The 16,632-nt window shown below is 36.0% G+C and overlaps 1 protein-coding gene across 1 annotated transcript in view; it reads left to right on the forward strand.

Moving 5' to 3' along the window:
* The window catches only part of LOC132728082 (uncharacterized), a 146,952-nt gene that overhangs the window by 79,528 nt on the left and 50,792 nt on the right, over positions 1-16,632 (forward strand). Inside the window, exons 33-47 of the mRNA XM_060713690.1 lie at positions 349-564; positions 1,127-2,129; positions 2,316-2,737; positions 2,982-3,215; positions 4,482-4,669; positions 6,205-7,555; positions 7,910-9,397; positions 9,681-10,079; positions 10,327-10,450; positions 11,553-11,776; positions 12,195-12,452; positions 13,145-13,514; positions 14,048-14,259; positions 14,495-14,728; positions 15,527-15,778. Of these exons, the coding sequence (XP_060569673.1) occupies positions 349-564; positions 1,127-2,129; positions 2,316-2,737; positions 2,982-3,215; positions 4,482-4,669; positions 6,205-7,555; positions 7,910-9,397; positions 9,681-10,079; positions 10,327-10,450; positions 11,553-11,776; positions 12,195-12,452; positions 13,145-13,514; positions 14,048-14,259; positions 14,495-14,728; positions 15,527-15,778 (6,975 nt within the window). The remainder of the gene's footprint in view (positions 1-348; positions 565-1,126; positions 2,130-2,315; positions 2,738-2,981; positions 3,216-4,481; positions 4,670-6,204; positions 7,556-7,909; positions 9,398-9,680; positions 10,080-10,326; positions 10,451-11,552; positions 11,777-12,194; positions 12,453-13,144; positions 13,515-14,047; positions 14,260-14,494; positions 14,729-15,526; positions 15,779-16,632) is intronic.

A 16,632-nucleotide genomic window follows, 5' to 3' on the forward strand; every position in this document is an offset into this window, starting at 1 on the left:
TAGGAAAAATGTTATTGCAGTGTTTTTATAAGGCACATAAAGTTATTGCCATCTGTTGGGTGTTTTATTTTCACTCAATACTATAATGAATTATTTTACATGTTGCCTGTGTCTTGCTTTTATTACAATGCTTATATACTTACTAAAATTTCAGATCATGAAATAGTATCTCTAACTTTAAATGTTTTTGAAACATGGGCAACTTTGTTCTTACCAGAGATTAATAAGTTTACGTCTTATACAGTGTAAAGTTTGTTCTTTGTTAAGGTGTGATAAATCTAATTAGTCTTTTATTCCTTACTGACATTTAACTAAATAAAATTAGAGATAAATGTTTAATCTTAATAGGTTACTATTGTGATGTGGCAAATGCACCTATAACTGACTATACAACGTATGTTTGTCCGCTTGGTTACTACTGTCCCAATGGCACAGAGTTCTCAACACAACATGGATGTCCTAAAGGAACATATGGTACAAGCACACAACTAGAGTCATCAAGTCAATGTACAGATTGTGATCCTGGAAAATACTGTGGTAGTGTGGGAATGACAGTAATTACAGGTAATTTATCTGTGTAGAATAATATACCTTTAAATAAGATATTAAAAGTGAAAAGCCTGTATGGTTAAGAAATTATTATTACATAAATTCACAATTTTGTTTTTAATGGTTTTTAAATGAAAGGAGTTCTTGTCTAGTTAATAAGTTAGTAAACGCCGCTTGTCATGGAATGGCACGGAAGTGTCACATTGAAGGTTCTATGATAACCGCCGTATGAACACATCTGCGGATGTTTCTAAATTCAAAATTTTACCATTTCATGTTTAAATGTTGAATTCTGCTTAAGCCGGTGCTAGGGGGTGTGGACGGTAACTTGCACTTTCCAGTACCGTCCATGAACAGGCTCAATCAAACCGAGCCCGCAACATTTTCTGTTTTGCAGTGTTGGGCTTTCTTTAGGGATTCTGTTTTTATCTATTTTAGTACTTGCATTTAAAATACTTTCTTCTATAAAAATTAAGAATCTTTTCTTGAGGAGAATAGCAAACTAGGAAGACGATGCTATTAAATTTATCTGTACATTAGTTGTAACTAAAGAAGATATCTTATTATTTGTTTACAGATGACTGTACAGCTGGGTATTGGTGTATAAGTGGATCATCATTACCGGAACCTTTTGATGGTGTTACTGGAAAAGCTTGTCCCGAAGGTCATTATTGTGACACTGGAACAACTACACCATCACAATGTCCAGTTGGAACAATGTCAAACAGCACTGGACTATCTAGTTCTGGTCATTGTTCTCCTTGCAAAGGTGGATATTATTGTGCAACCACTGGGCTTTCTGAACCAACGGGACCATGTAATGCAGGCTACTACTGCGACTCTGGTGCTACAACAGCAACACCAAATGATAATGGAGTCACTGGTGATGAGTGCACAATAGGCCATTACTGTCCACAAGGCACAGATGTTCCAATCCAGTGTCCTGTAGGCAAATTCATGCAAACAACCCAGGCATCTGTATGCATAGATTGTACAGCAGGTTATTATTGTGTTGATGGTCTAAATCTGATTGACTGTCCACAAGGATATTATTGTCCAACCGGTACTGGAAATGTAACCAACATGTGCCCGGCTGGAACATATGGTGCAAGCACAAACCTTGCAGCAGTAGGGGACTGCACACAATGCCCCGGAGGATCATATTGCGACATACCAGGTCTAACCACACATGCTGGTAACTGTAGTGCTGGATATTTTTGCACATCTGGTTCAGATTCCCAGACTCCAACCGGAGCAGTTGGCACAGCAGGAGAATGCCCTGCAGGTCACTATTGTGGCGTTGGAACTGTTAACGCTGTGCCATGTTCAGCTGGAACATACAGTAATACAACCGGACTTACCAGTCAGGCAGATTGTACACAATGTGATGTGGGTAAATATTGTGGAACATCCGGTTTAGAGGCTCCAACAGGTGATTGTGATCCCGGTTTCTATTGTCTAGATGGTGCCAGTGTTCCAAACAATCCAACAGCAGGTTCAACTGGAGGTCCTTGTCCAATTGGTCACTACTGTCCATCAGGAACAAGCTTTCCACTTGGATGTGAACCAGGCACTTACAGGTTTGTGTACATTGCATGTTTGTCTTTCAAGTGCGTAAAAAGGTAAATCGAATAAAGAAGGGCATATTTTCAAAGTTGGGCCAAAAGATTAATGTTTATCTTACTTTTCATTGTCAACATTTACTATTGTTCAATGTGCATTGCCATAGGTTCATTATTATAACTGTTGAAATTATCCACTTTCAGTTCAAGTGAAGGAGCAGCAGTGTGTACAGAATGCCCAGAAGGATATTTCTGTATGGTTAATGCCACTGATTTTACCAGTAACCCATGTCCAGCTGGATATTATTGTCCAAATGGTACATTATACAGCACTCAGTACCCATGTGACATAGGCTATTACAACCCTGACACTGGTAAAAAGAGCATTGATGATTGTCTCCCTTGCCCACCAGGAAAGTATTGTGGATCTTCCGGGCTTAATGCTGTATCTGGAGATTGTGACCCAGGGTATTATTGCATTCTGGGAGCTTGGTTAAGTCAACCAACAGAAATTGGTAATTATTCGGCACCGGACTGCTTCTGTCCAAATAACCAAACTGGTGGCCAATGTACGGCTGGAAACTTTTGTCCTGCTGGGTCCAATGAGCCAACACCTTGTACGGGAGGTAAGTCTTCTTGAGGATTTTTTCATTTTTGATTATATTTGTTAATGATTGTCAAGTAAAAAGGTGCTTTGCATAATTATATTAAACAAGCCTAGCCTTGTTTTAACATGTTTTACAAGATGGCTCTTGAAACAATTATGTGCACATGTATGGTATTCATCTAGGGTGTTTATTGTATAGATTTCTTATTATTTCATTGCAATAATTAAAGTGATACATATTTGAATAAAATAAAATGTTTCAGGTCATTACTGTGACAGTAATGGACTTGGTGTAGAATCAGGAGAATGTTATGCTGGCTACTTTTGTACATCTGGTGCCTCAGTTCCAAATCCTACAGATGGCGTAACAGGAGACATTTGTCCTATGGGACATTACTGTCCTAATGGAACAACCACAGCCCAACAATGCTCCACTGGTTACTATAGCAACGTTACTGGAAATACAGATGTTACTGACTGTGAACAGTGTACACCAGGTAAATTATATCTCTGGTAGTGTTTCTAAAGTAAATGCAGTGTTTTCCAAAAATTGTTACATTTGCTATGTAATAATCTTTATACCAATTATTTTTTTATGCCCCCACAAAGTGGGGAGCATATAGCGTTCCACTTGTCCGTCCGTACGCACATCCCAAAATCTTGTGAACGCAAATCCTCTTAAATCAGATGGAAGATTTTGCTTAAACTTCCAGGAATGAACAACCTAAATGTGTAGATGGTAGTTAAGGACGGAATTTTTGCTGCGACCAAAGAGCTAGGTTCACTAACCATGGATTTTTGCCCAAGATTTTGGCAAAAAATAATTTTATGCAAAGTTCTTGTTTTTAGGTTTTATTTAAAAGTTCAATCCTTAAACTGTTAAAAACATATGAATTTATAGACATATGTTTACATTTAGTATGATTTATGTTCTATGGAAATACCCCTATTTCCAGAAAAATTAGGAAAATTCACTTATTTTTGCTGTTTTAAACGAAAATTAAAGTATCAGCACAGTCCAGCCCCATCAAAATCATTTCACCATTGTGTTGTCATGTATCAAAGGCTTCAACTTAATGGCCCTTTGTTGATTATTTTACTATATACCATATAGAAATTTTGTGAAAGCAACTCCTCTTAAACCGGATGGCAGATTTAGCTTAAACTTCCAGGGATCAATAACCTTAATGTGTAGATGGAAGTAATGGAAGGAATTTTTGCTGCAACCAAATTTAACAGAATTATGGCCCTTTGTTGATTTTTTCACTATATACTATGTAGAAATTTTGTAACGCAACTCCTCTTAAACCGGATGGCAGATTTTAAAAAAAAGTTCCACATAAAAAACTTATGTACAGATATGCATGCTCTTGTTTACGAGCACATCTGCACAGTATGGGCATCTGTGTCCTTTGTAAGGTTTGTTCCTTGTGACTTGCAGAGATATAGGTTACAACTGATAAGTAATCTAGTAAAGCTTGTTAGGTGGATTGCCGACCATGATAAGACCAAAAATGTGTTAAAATTGGTCTAAGAACCAAATAAGCTTTCAAAACTTTTATGCATTTAATTTATTTTTCTGTTGAATATTGATTATATAGATGTATAAATCTGTTACCTTTAACCTCCAATTTCAACTTCAAGTGTCATCATCATTTTCTTCTCCAACTTAATATATTATTTGTATGAAAAAGAAGTGATCATAGAAACATTCAGTATTGTTTGCTTTATGTAAAATTGATTGTACAATTTTATCATTGTAGGATATTACTGCAGTTCCCCCGGTCTAGCTGAACCAACCGGAACTTGTGGGTCTGGATATTATTGTCCAGCTGGTCAGACTGCAAGACGACCATCAGCCTATCAGTGTACACCTGGACATTTCTGTGTAGCTGGAAGCTCAGAAGAAGTTGCCTGCCCATCTGGAGAATACCAAGATCTGTTTGGACAGGTAAACTTTTCAATTACATGTATATACATGTATCATTTTATAATCTGCTTGACTCATAATTTTATGAAAGGACTATTTTCACTACATTAAATCAGATTTGATCTATTTAAAGTTTTTTTGTTGTTTTTTTTTCTAAAAAAGATACCATACCTTAAAAAAACTTATAGAAATATTTGCACTTCAACTTTCTCTATAACTTTTGTAGATAATGTTTTCATGTACACATTTTGTGGTATAATCCAGAAATTACCATCGCCACATATGCTACCACTATTTTTCATATGAATGATTATAAAAAAAGTACACTTATTGTTATACATAACTAAAATAAGTGTAATATTAACTCCCTAATGTGTTTTTAGTCCCCTACCGGTTTACCGGAGGGGACTTTAGGTTTACCCTCCGTCCGTCTGTCTGCACTCACAGGACAGTAATTATGTGGCTAAAGGGACAATAGGTAACTTTCTTTCTCTTTGATGTCATTCATTCCGTAATGCTTTTATGTGGCTATTTTCTTTTGTGTGGCTAAAAAGAACAAAAGAGAGAACAATGGAGTAGCCACATTATTACTCTCCTGTTAGAACGTCCGTCCGTCCGTCCGTCTGTGTCTGTCAGTCCGTCTGTCCACAAAACTGGATCCAGCGATAACTTGAAAAGTATTGAAAATATTTTTATGAAACTTGGTATATGGATAGATGGCAGTATGGAGATTATGCACGTCTTTTTCTTTTCTTCCTATGTTGAAAATTCTGGTTGCTATGGCAACAAATAGGCTGAAAATATGGCAAATTTTACACATAAACTGGATCCAGTTATAAAGCAAAAAGTACTGAGAATATTTTTATGAAACTTGACATATGGGTAGATGGCAGTCTTGGAATTATGCACGTCTTTATCTTTTCTTCCTATGTTGAAAATTCTGGTTGCTATGACAACAAATAGGCTGAAAATATGGCAAAATTTACACATAAACTGGATCCAGTGATAACTCAAAAAGTACTGGAAATATTTTTATGAAACTTGACATATGGGTAGATAGCAGTGTTGAGATTATGCATGTCTTATCTGTTCTTCCTATTTTGAAAAAATATCAGTTGCCTTGGCAACAAATAGGCTTAAAACGTGGCAAATATAACAATATTTGTGATTAGTCAAAAAGAGCTGAAAATTTTTATGAAATTGCATCTTTAATTCAAGAGTTATCTCCTCTTTAAGAATTCTGCTTTTAAATTTGTTATTTTTTGGTAACAGGGATGTTTCAAATATTAACTTTAGAGTGTCCTTCAGTCCGTCTGTCTGTCTGTTCATAAAAATTGTTTCCTGTGTTTACTTTTAAAGAACGTTTCCAATAAGTTTACTTAAAATAGTGAAAAATTGAAACATTAGTGAATGGCCAATGGCCCTTCAGAATGTTGATGGGGTTCTAACCGGTAGGGGACTTATGGATTGCTTGCAATACTATGATAATTGCTTGTTAAAGAATGATAATTACACATATAAGTTTTGATAGAGATACACTTTTGTTTCATTTGTAGACATCATGCAAAACTTGCCCTGTTGGTTATTATTGTGATGGCACAGTACAGAACTCGAGTGTGTGCTCACATGGTGTACAGAATCCCGAATCTTGTCCTAGTGGCCACTACTGTCCTACAGGTACCAAGTTTGCCACAGAATATCCTTGTCCTAATGGAACATACAACCCAGATACAAACAAAGAGCAGTTATCAGACTGTATACAATGTACAGCAGGCTCATACTGTGGCACTGAAGGATTATCAGCTCCTACAGGACTTTGTGCAGCAGGGTATTATTGTATAGGTAGCGCTGTCATTGAAAACCCAACAGACGGAACAACTGGTGATATTTGCCCTGCTGGATCCTACTGTGTCTCTGGTTCAAGTTACTTTACAGAATGTCCAAAGGGAACATACAACCCATCAACGGCTGTCGGATCAGAAGCTAACTGTACTGATTGTGATCCAGGAACCTATTGTTCTAGCACTGGACTAACTGCACCTACAGCAAATTGTAGTGGTGGTTATTATTGTATAAGTAGAGCGGAGAAAAGTCGCCCCGAGGATGGTGTAACAGGAAATGTCTGTCCAATAGGTCATTATTGTCCAGTTGGTACTGGTCCTAATGCTTTACAATGCCCACCTGGAGAATTTAACAGTATTGCCAGTCAAACTTCATGTTTTATATGCACAGCTGGTAAATATTGTTTAGATGGCATAAATCAATTAGATTGTCCACAAGGTTTCTACTGTCCATCAGGAACAGGCACAGTCTGGCAGGTGTGTCCACAAGGTACATATGGTAACAATGTAGGGTTTTCTCTAGAATCTCAGTGTACACAATGTGATGGTGGCCAGTATTGCAGTTTTACCAACTTGACAGCACCAGTTGGCCCTTGTGATGCAGGATACTTTTGTAGATCTGGATCTGATACAAATCAACCAACAAACTCATCTGTGGGCGATGCTGGTCCATGTCCAGAAGGTCACTATTGTGAAAGTGGTACACAAGAACCAACGCCTTGTCCCCTTGGTACTTTCAGCAACCAGACAATGTTAAAGGCAGCCTCAGAATGCTATGACTGTACCCCTGGTTACTACTGTGATACCACAGGTCTGACAGAACCGGTTGGACTGTGTACAGAAGGATTTTACTGCAGTGGTGGTTCAAACTCTTCTAGCCCTCCAGTAACGTCATCAACAGGGGGTCCGTGCCCGATTGGTAAATATTGTCTCAATGGAACAAGTACACCTAAAGACTGTCCTGCTGGTACCTTCAATGATGTAGATCAGCAGTCCTCATGTAAAGATTGTCCTGCAGGATATTACTGTGAAGCAGGAGCCACAACTAATTCAGAATGCCCCAGAGGTATCTTATCTTGTTTGTGTATCCTTATTTCAATGTAATTTCTATATTGAAAATTGTCAAGAAAAGCTCAAACTTATTTGCTGCTTCCATTAAATTCTCATGTATGATGCAACTAAACTTTAAGCAAATATAACATAGTGAAAATACTTTCTCGTAGTTAAAACATTGACTGTGTAAGTACTAGTATAATTATGGCATAACTAGTGTAAGAATGAGAGGAAATTCTATGTTGTATTGTTTTATCTATACTCTCATATTTTTTGCACTTTTTTATTCAATTTGTTATTAATGCCAAGTCAGAAAAAAAAGATTGATTAACAGTATGATTTGACACCTTTTTTTATCTATTTGTAGGATATTATTGTCCCGCAAACACTGAGTTTGCCCACCAGTATGCCTGTAATAATGGTACATACAATGGAAATACAAGAGCTACCAGTGATGCTGGCTGTACTATATGTCCAGCTGGCCAATATTGTCCTTCACATGGGTTATCTGCCCCTGCTGGGGATTGTGCTGGTGGGTGGTACTGTTATGCAGGCTCCTGGACAGATAAACCAAGTATTCTTGGTAATGATACCGGATCTGACTGCTACTGTCCCGCTCAAACTATTGGCGGGAAATGTTTAGCGGGAAATTTCTGCCCTAATGGATCCTCCAGTCAATCTCCTTGTACTGGAGGTTATTATTGTGAAACAGATGAATTGATAGCTGTAACCGGACCATGCATGGCGGGATACTTCTGCAGTGGAAGTTCTACAATGCTAAACCCAGTAAATGAAACATTTGGAGACATTTGTCCAAAAGGTCACTACTGTACGGAGGCCAGTCCGGCAGCAACACCTTGTCCTGAGGGAACATTTAGTGATGCTTTTGGTAATGAAAATTTAACCAACTGTTTACCATGTACAGCAGGTCAATATTGCTCTGGAACTGGACGAGATTTACCCAATGGTAACTGTAGTGTTGGTTGGTTCTGTCCAGCTGGAAGCACTCAGCCACAACCAACTGGTAATGAATGTTTGGCAGGACATGAATGTCCTGAGGGAAGTGGAGATGAAACACCATGTGCATCAGGATATTATCAACCTAATGTAGGGGAGGGGGTTTGCTTGATATGTCCAGATGGTAAATATTGTGACCAAAATGAAGCAATATCTGAGCAACAAAGTGGAGTTGGGGAGGCATCACATGGTGTTGTAACACCAAAAGATTGCCCAGCCGGATATTACTGTCCTGAAGGAACGCAAACAGCTGTAGAAAACCCATGTCCTATCGGAACATACAGTAACAGTACTGGACTCAAAAACTCTTCACAATGTACACAGTGTGACCCAGGATATTATTGTGAAACAGCAAATATTAATGAACCAACTGGTCAGTGTTTCGCTGGCTTTTACTGCCCAATTGGATCAAGTTCACCTAATGCAAGTGAATGTGTTCAAGGTACATATTGTGAAGTTGGATCACCTATACCAGTAAATTGTCCTAAAGGAATGTATGGGTCATCATCACAACTTACAGCTCTATCAGATTGTACATTCTGCCCACCTGGTGAATACTGTGACTCACCTGGATTAATGGCTCCGTCAGGTAACTGTCTACCTGGATTCTACTGCAGCAATGCTTCAGAAGAAGCAAGTCCTGTTGGAAGTGCCTATGGTGATGAATGCCCAGTTGGTTCTTACTGTGAGGAAGCAAGTCACGAACCAAGAGCATGTCCAGCTGGTACATATCAACCATTTACAAGGAGGACCAATGCTACTGCATGTTTAGACTGTGATCCAGGCTCATATTGTAATGCTACTGGTCAATCAGCTGTCACAGGAGATTGTCTTGAAGGTATGTTCATAAAAATATTTTATAGTTTTACTGATGAATTTGGTCAAATGAGGTATATTTCAAAGAGGTGATTTAAGAAGCTATTAAATAAGTGATAATTGCCATCTGGGTCTGTTTAAGAATTTCTAGATAAAAGTCATTTACTAAAAAACATTTATGTTAATGTAAATAAATGGTCTTTGTTGCATATTATATAATTCTTATATCTATCTGTGATAATGAATATAAGACAGAAATTAAGTAAAATATTTATGGAAGTTTACATTTTATTTTACTGTTACAGGTTATTACTGTATTTTGTCATCTACAAACAATGCCCCTACTGATGGTATAATGGGAGACATTTGTCCTATCGGCTCATATTGTCCTACTGGCTCAACAACACACATTTTCTGTCCTAATGGAACATACAGCAATCATACTGGAGCAGCCGTGTGCTATGTCTGTCCGGAAGGTTTCTATTGCACAAATCGTGACAATGCGGAACAATGTCCAGCAGGATATTTCTGTCCAGAAGGTACTGGTGCGGACATTCAGCCATGCCCCGCAGGAACTTACAGTCCAGTGCTCGGGCTGATCAGACAGTCTCAATGTACACAATGTGATGGTGGGAAATATTGTCAGATACCTGGACTGTCTGAAGTATCTGGAAATTGTAGTGCAGGATATTATTGTGAATCAGGTTAGATTTTGATTATTAAATTCTTGTGATTTTCAGAGCAGCATTTGCTGTTAGAAGTAAGCATATTTAAAAACTATTTTTTACCTGTTTTTTTGGTCTTAATTTTCTGTATATTTGCATTTTTTATTAGACTTTTTTTTTAAAAGTTTATCAATAATACTTATTTTTTAATATTTATTGACATGCTTTGTTCTTCATTTTTTAAAGAGATGAAAAGTTTGTACAAATGTTATTTAAATTTATTTAGGAGTTGACACAGCCACACCATCAAGTGCTGTCAACAACACGGGTATAGGAGATGAATGTCCTATGGGATTCTATTGTCCGGAGGGTACAACTACACCATTATCTTGTGTTGCAGGAACATACAGGTAAATTATTCCAAAATTTACCAATTTAAACATTTATAAATTATAAATAGGATTTAGTTAATGTAAAAAAAATACATTCATTATAAAAACTATACATTCATTGTAGACAAGAATTCCTTTTTAGCTCGACTATTCGATAAGAATAAGTAGAGCTATTGCAGTCACCCGAGCGTCGGCGTCAGTGTCGGCGTCTGCGTCGGCGTAACCACTTATGTTAAAGTTTTTGTAATAGTTCAAATATTTCCAAAGTCCATTGACATATGACTTTAAAACTTTGCAGACTTGTTCACCATCATGGCCTCAACGTTTACACAGAATGAGGTAACTCTATCATGTTTTGACAATTTTGTCCCTTTTTCGACTTAGAAGTTACGTTTAGGTTTTTGTAACACCTCAGATATTTCGAAATCCATTGACATATGGCTTTGAAACTTTGCACAAACTTTGCTTACTTGTTAACCATCATGCCCCCAATCTTTAGACAAGAGGAGGTAACTCTATCAAGCATTTTGACAGAATAATGTCCCTTTTTCGACTTAGAATTTATGTTAAAGTTTTTGTAATACCTTAAATATTTTCCAAGTCCATTGACATATGGCTTTAAAACTTTGCACACTTGTTCACCATCATGACCCCAACTTGTAGACAGGAGGAGGTAACTCTATCAAGCATTTTGACAGAATTATGCCCCTTTTTCGACTTAGAATTTATGTTAAAGTTTTTGTAATACCTCAAATATTTTCAAAGTTCATTGACATATGGCTTTGAAACATTGCACACTTGTTCACCATCATTACCCCAACCTGTAAACAGGAGGAGGTAACTGTATCAAGCATTTTTTTTTACTATCAAGCACTAAGAATAGTCGAGCGTTGCTGTCCTACCGACAGCTCTTGTTTCCAGTTCATGTCAGAAGATTTTTATTTCTGGGTAATCTAATAAATATTAGTACTGCATGCAGTATTCATTACACTCCTTACTCATTTATCAAATTAGAGGTCTCCATAATCTTGGATAAACACTTGCATTTATTTTTGTATCAAATATTGACATAAAGAATTTTTTTTTTTTAATAAGAACATTTTTCATTGCTTTATTACAGTGACTCATTAGGTCAAGCGTCATGTTTGACTTGTCCAGCCGGCTATTACTGTGCTGAGAACACAACATCATACCTGCTATATCCATGCCCTGCAGGCTTCTATTGCCCCAGTGGTACCACACACTCCACACAGTTCCCATGTTCCAAGGGCTACTACAATCCCACCACAGGAATGGATGATATCACAGATTGTCTGGACTGTCCCCCGGGTTATTACTGTGAATGTAAGTATTGTAGTCAAGCTTTCAAGAACAGTGAGTAAACAGATAAATAAAATAGAATTACACTTGGAATAACAAGTCTGTAAACATAGAAGAGTCATTATATCATAAGTTATGACTTGAATATCCAATCTGTAATAAGAAATATAGACCATAGACCCTAATTGTTAATTTTTTTTCACATCAAAATGATCCTTTCTTCAAAGTCAAATTAATGATTGCTTTATTCTTGGAGTTAAAAAATATTAGGCACCCCGATTGCCTTTTTCTCCAAAGTTTTAACAAATTTTATGTAAAGATCAAATTGAAAATGAAACAAGAATCTTCTGTAGTATATTTTGATACATTTGATATTACATAATTATGATATTAAACATTTTGTTTTTACCTTTGTTCTAAATTGTGAATCCTTTTCATTCAGATGATGGTTTGTCAACACCAAGTGGTAATTGTACCGGAGGTTGGTACTGTACCGGAACTTCATACCAGTCTATGCCCGTTGACCCATCAAATTCAACTGACCCATCAATGTGCTCATGTCCAGCTGGTAACTACACCGGTGGTAATTGTTGGCCGGGAACATATTGTCCACCTGGTACCAACTACCCAGTACAGTGTGATGGAGGATATTACTGTAGTCAATATGGATTAACTTCCCCTGAAGGACTTTGTGATCCTGGTATATACATTAACATAATAAATCTACCTTACTTGTTGTGAATGTTATAATACATGTACTTATGTGTAACAATATTCACAGTTTCGCTATTATAACAAATGGCTAATGACAGTATAAGGGACGTAACTCATCCTTCTGTTTTTATTGATTTTGCTTAAAATGCATGATGGGTTATTATTAGAAAATAAAATTGGCTGAACATTTGTGCTGTTTTGACCAATTTAATTTTGTAAATGCTAACTGAGGAGCACTTGCCAATACTGATTTATAGTTAAAGGCTTCTAATTTATGCTGCAGTCCTATTAGACAAAAATAATGTTAAACACTTATTCATTCAAGAATCAGCTATCATGATAGTTTTTGTTTATCTGAATGGAAGGTGTTTATTATAAACTAAGTGTTTGAAATTATTTTTTTGTCCAATGATATTGCAGTATTTCAAATGAATCAAAATGCATGAATTTTGGTTAATAGGCTACCTATAGAACAATTGACATTTTATAACAATAATTTCCAACACTAAATTGATTAGTGTTTAATAGTAACCATTTACGGTACCAAATTAAATTGGTTGAATGACTGTACCCTTATTAATAAATTAAATTTTGTAAGATTTTGAACAGTATCATACTGTACTACGATACAATAGAAATGACACAATTTAATGACTACTGGTATATTTTTATTGTCAGGTTATTATTGCTTGAGCGGGGCAACCACTCCTAATGACACTTTGTGTACTGCCAATCATTATTGTGAACAAGGATCAACCACGCCCACACCATGTCCTCCAGGATCATTCTCATTTAGTACTGGAAATATTGATTTAGCCAATTGTGACCAGTGTACACCAGGATATTACTGCTCTAGTACCGGTATAACAGGACCATGTGATCCAGGATTTTACTGTCCAGCTGGTCAAAGTTCAGCTACACCAGCTAATCACACCTGTCCGGCAGGTCATTATTGTCCAGGTGGGGAAGGTCTACCAAGGCAGTGTGCTGATGGAAGCTACCAGGATGCAACAGGACAAACCTCATGCAAAGATTGTCCTGTTGGAACGTAAGCTATTTTGATATGATAAATTATTTTGGTAATTGAAAAGTAATGTTATTTGTTTTAAGTTCAACTTTTATTATTTGAAACACTTATTTTGTATGTAACAGTTATTAAGCACTTACCAAATAAATGTTTGAGAGTGGTTATTGGAAACACATTGTCTGGTTAGTGCGGATATCTGTTTGTCAGTCTCCACTGTGTTTATTGTTTAAATTTATAACACTTGAAGGAGTTTTCTTCAAACTTGGCTCAAATGTTTACAACAACATTTTATAGACCATGTGCAAAACCAATGTTATTATTTAATAGTGTTGTCAAATATAGACCATTACCTTTTAACATTCATAAATCTATAATGAAAGATTTAGGTAATCGCCAAACAGTTATAAAAACAAGCATCCGATTGGCTGATGAATGTTGATTTTCTAGACTGGTTTCAAAATCGGAATTACACACATTTTATACAAGATTGTCACATTCATTATAATTATATTTATACATATCTACATATGTTTATATATATTTATAATTTTCAGGTATTGTAACTCTGTAGAGGCTACAGCAGATTTTGGTTCAGCTACTGGTACCATTACACCAAAGGATTGTCCAACTGGATTTTACTGTCTTGTGAACACAAGTTCCTCTGGTGATTATCCTTGCCCGTCTGGAACTTTCAACAATCTCACGGGACTACAAACAGAGGCAGAGTGTCAGAACTGTTCCAGTGGCTCTTACTGTGGAAGCACAGGTATTTTATAGAAATTATTGCCAGAGAGCACAAAGACTATATAAAACAGGAGTTTTGACTGAAGATATCAGGATTAACATCTGTGAGATATCAGATTACATCTTATAATTTATGCTTTTGCTGTTGTTTTTATTTATTTTCTTGCATAGTCATAAAATTTCTATTGGCTGAGAAATTTTATATGTAAATTCTAACACATTTAATTTATGTAAAATTTTAATTAATTTACTCACAGGTTTATCAAACCCAACTGGTCTGTGTACAATGGGATATGTTTGTCTGGCTGGATCTGACACGGCTACACCGACCAATGGCATCAATGGATACATTTGCCCTGCTGGTTCCTACTGTCCTCAGGGCTCAACTATAGAAACATTTTGTCCAGCCGGGACTTTCTCAAATAGTACAGGACTTCAGGCAGAATCGGACTGTACACCTTGTACTGCTGGCTACTATTGTTCATCAACAGGTAACAATGTTTAGTCTGTATTCTTACTTTGTATGATATAATTATGACACCATGACATTATGAATTAGACCTTATCCAACTGGCAAGCATAACTCGACTCCTCATAAAAATATGTTATATATATATATATATATATATATATATATATATATACAAACACATTCCTCCATTTACGGGGCATCGGTCTATTTGAGACCATACTTGTGGGGTGTATATTTAATGTGGGGCATACATAAGGCCTCGCAACTCTGGCATGTTTAAAACAATGTATGGGGGCGTAGGCTACCCTTCTAACATAGTGCCCGTAGGCCGGTTTTAGTAGTAAATGATATATGTCCCACAAATGTATATATTTTTAATGGGGTTTTATGTTATTGGTCAATATGTTTTCACCTATGGTAAAATTAAATATATAGTTGATATATATAACTTAGTACCCCTTAGTTCTGTTGTTTGGAAATGTCATTATATGCCTACATAGTGGCATATATAAAAACTGACTGCATGAAATAATGCCACTCAACTCGGTCTTATAAATAGGCCCCGTAAGTGAAGATATGTGTGAATATATATATATATATATATATATATATATATATATATATATATATATATATATAATGATATTGAAACCATTTTAGTGCTGAATTTAAAACAGTATCTTCATAAAGTATCTTTATAAGCAATCTCATTGGCTACTATCATTTCATATTAAATATATCATTGAAAGTTTCAACTATACTTACTTCTTAATATGCTCTTGTTATCTGTGATATTATATATACATTACAATTATAGGACTGACTGAGCCATCAGGTCCTTGTGATGCTGGTCACTATTGCAACAGTAGCGCTATACTTCAAAACCCAACAAGTGAATTATATGGAGATATATGTCCAGATGGCCATTACTGTCCGTCGGGTACCGGAACTCCGGTGCCATGTCCAGCAGGAACCTACCTTTCAACTACAGGAGGCATGACAGCTAGTGACTGTACAAACTGTCCAGCTGGAAGGTATTGTGGATCTGCCGGTCTTAGCAATTATACAGGTAAATATTACTGCTCAAACATAAAGGTACAAACCATACTTTTCCTTAAGGTGTAAGAAATAGAATAGAAAAATTAACTATTAATACACTTTGATATGATTGAAATTAGCATTATTTCAATGTCTCTTAAAATGTAGTCAATTATAGCAAGATTTTTAAGCAATACAATTGGAGAAAATAACATGTCTGTAACCAATAGTTATTTAGAAGTGTTGTGTGTGTGTGTTCTTTTTTATAATTACTTGTTTATGTAATTGAAATCTTGTTTTTCAGCTTGTATGGAAAACTATAATTTATTGCCATTTGTATATCTACAAATGCAGGTGTAATTTTTTTCCTTTTTGACATTCTGCATTGTTCTTATCACTTCAAAATTTACTGAAAATGAAATTTGAAAACTTTCAGGACCTGGAGATGTTGGTAATTAATATTTGATACAGAATAAAACATATGATTATGAATTTATTTAATACCCCACCCACCATAATACTCGGGAAAATTAACAAAAATTGCATGGAATTCACATGTGTATTGACATCATTTTGGGAATCATTTTGTTTGCTTTTGGTTACAAAACATATTGTCTTGATGTAAACTTATTTACATGAAACCATTTCTATAAATAAAGATCTACTTGGTCATTTGATTTGTTTTCACTCATAAAAAAATGAATTAAACCAAAAGCTATCAATTTTGAGATCGCAAATGTTTGGACTTTGTTTTAAATACATGAACTTTGTTTAAAGGACTATGGAATGCATAGAATTATTCTCTCTGAATGATCACATCACAACATCTACTACATGTTCTTTGAGGAATTTTGATCACAGACTATGTTTTTTTTGTTAAAGCGT

This window comes from Ruditapes philippinarum, unplaced genomic scaffold (genome assembly GCF_026571515.1).
Source record: "Ruditapes philippinarum isolate M1 unplaced genomic scaffold, ASM2657151v2 ctg191_1_1_1_1, whole genome shotgun sequence".
NCBI classification, from domain to species: Eukaryota; Metazoa; Mollusca; class Bivalvia; order Venerida; family Veneridae; genus Ruditapes; species Ruditapes philippinarum.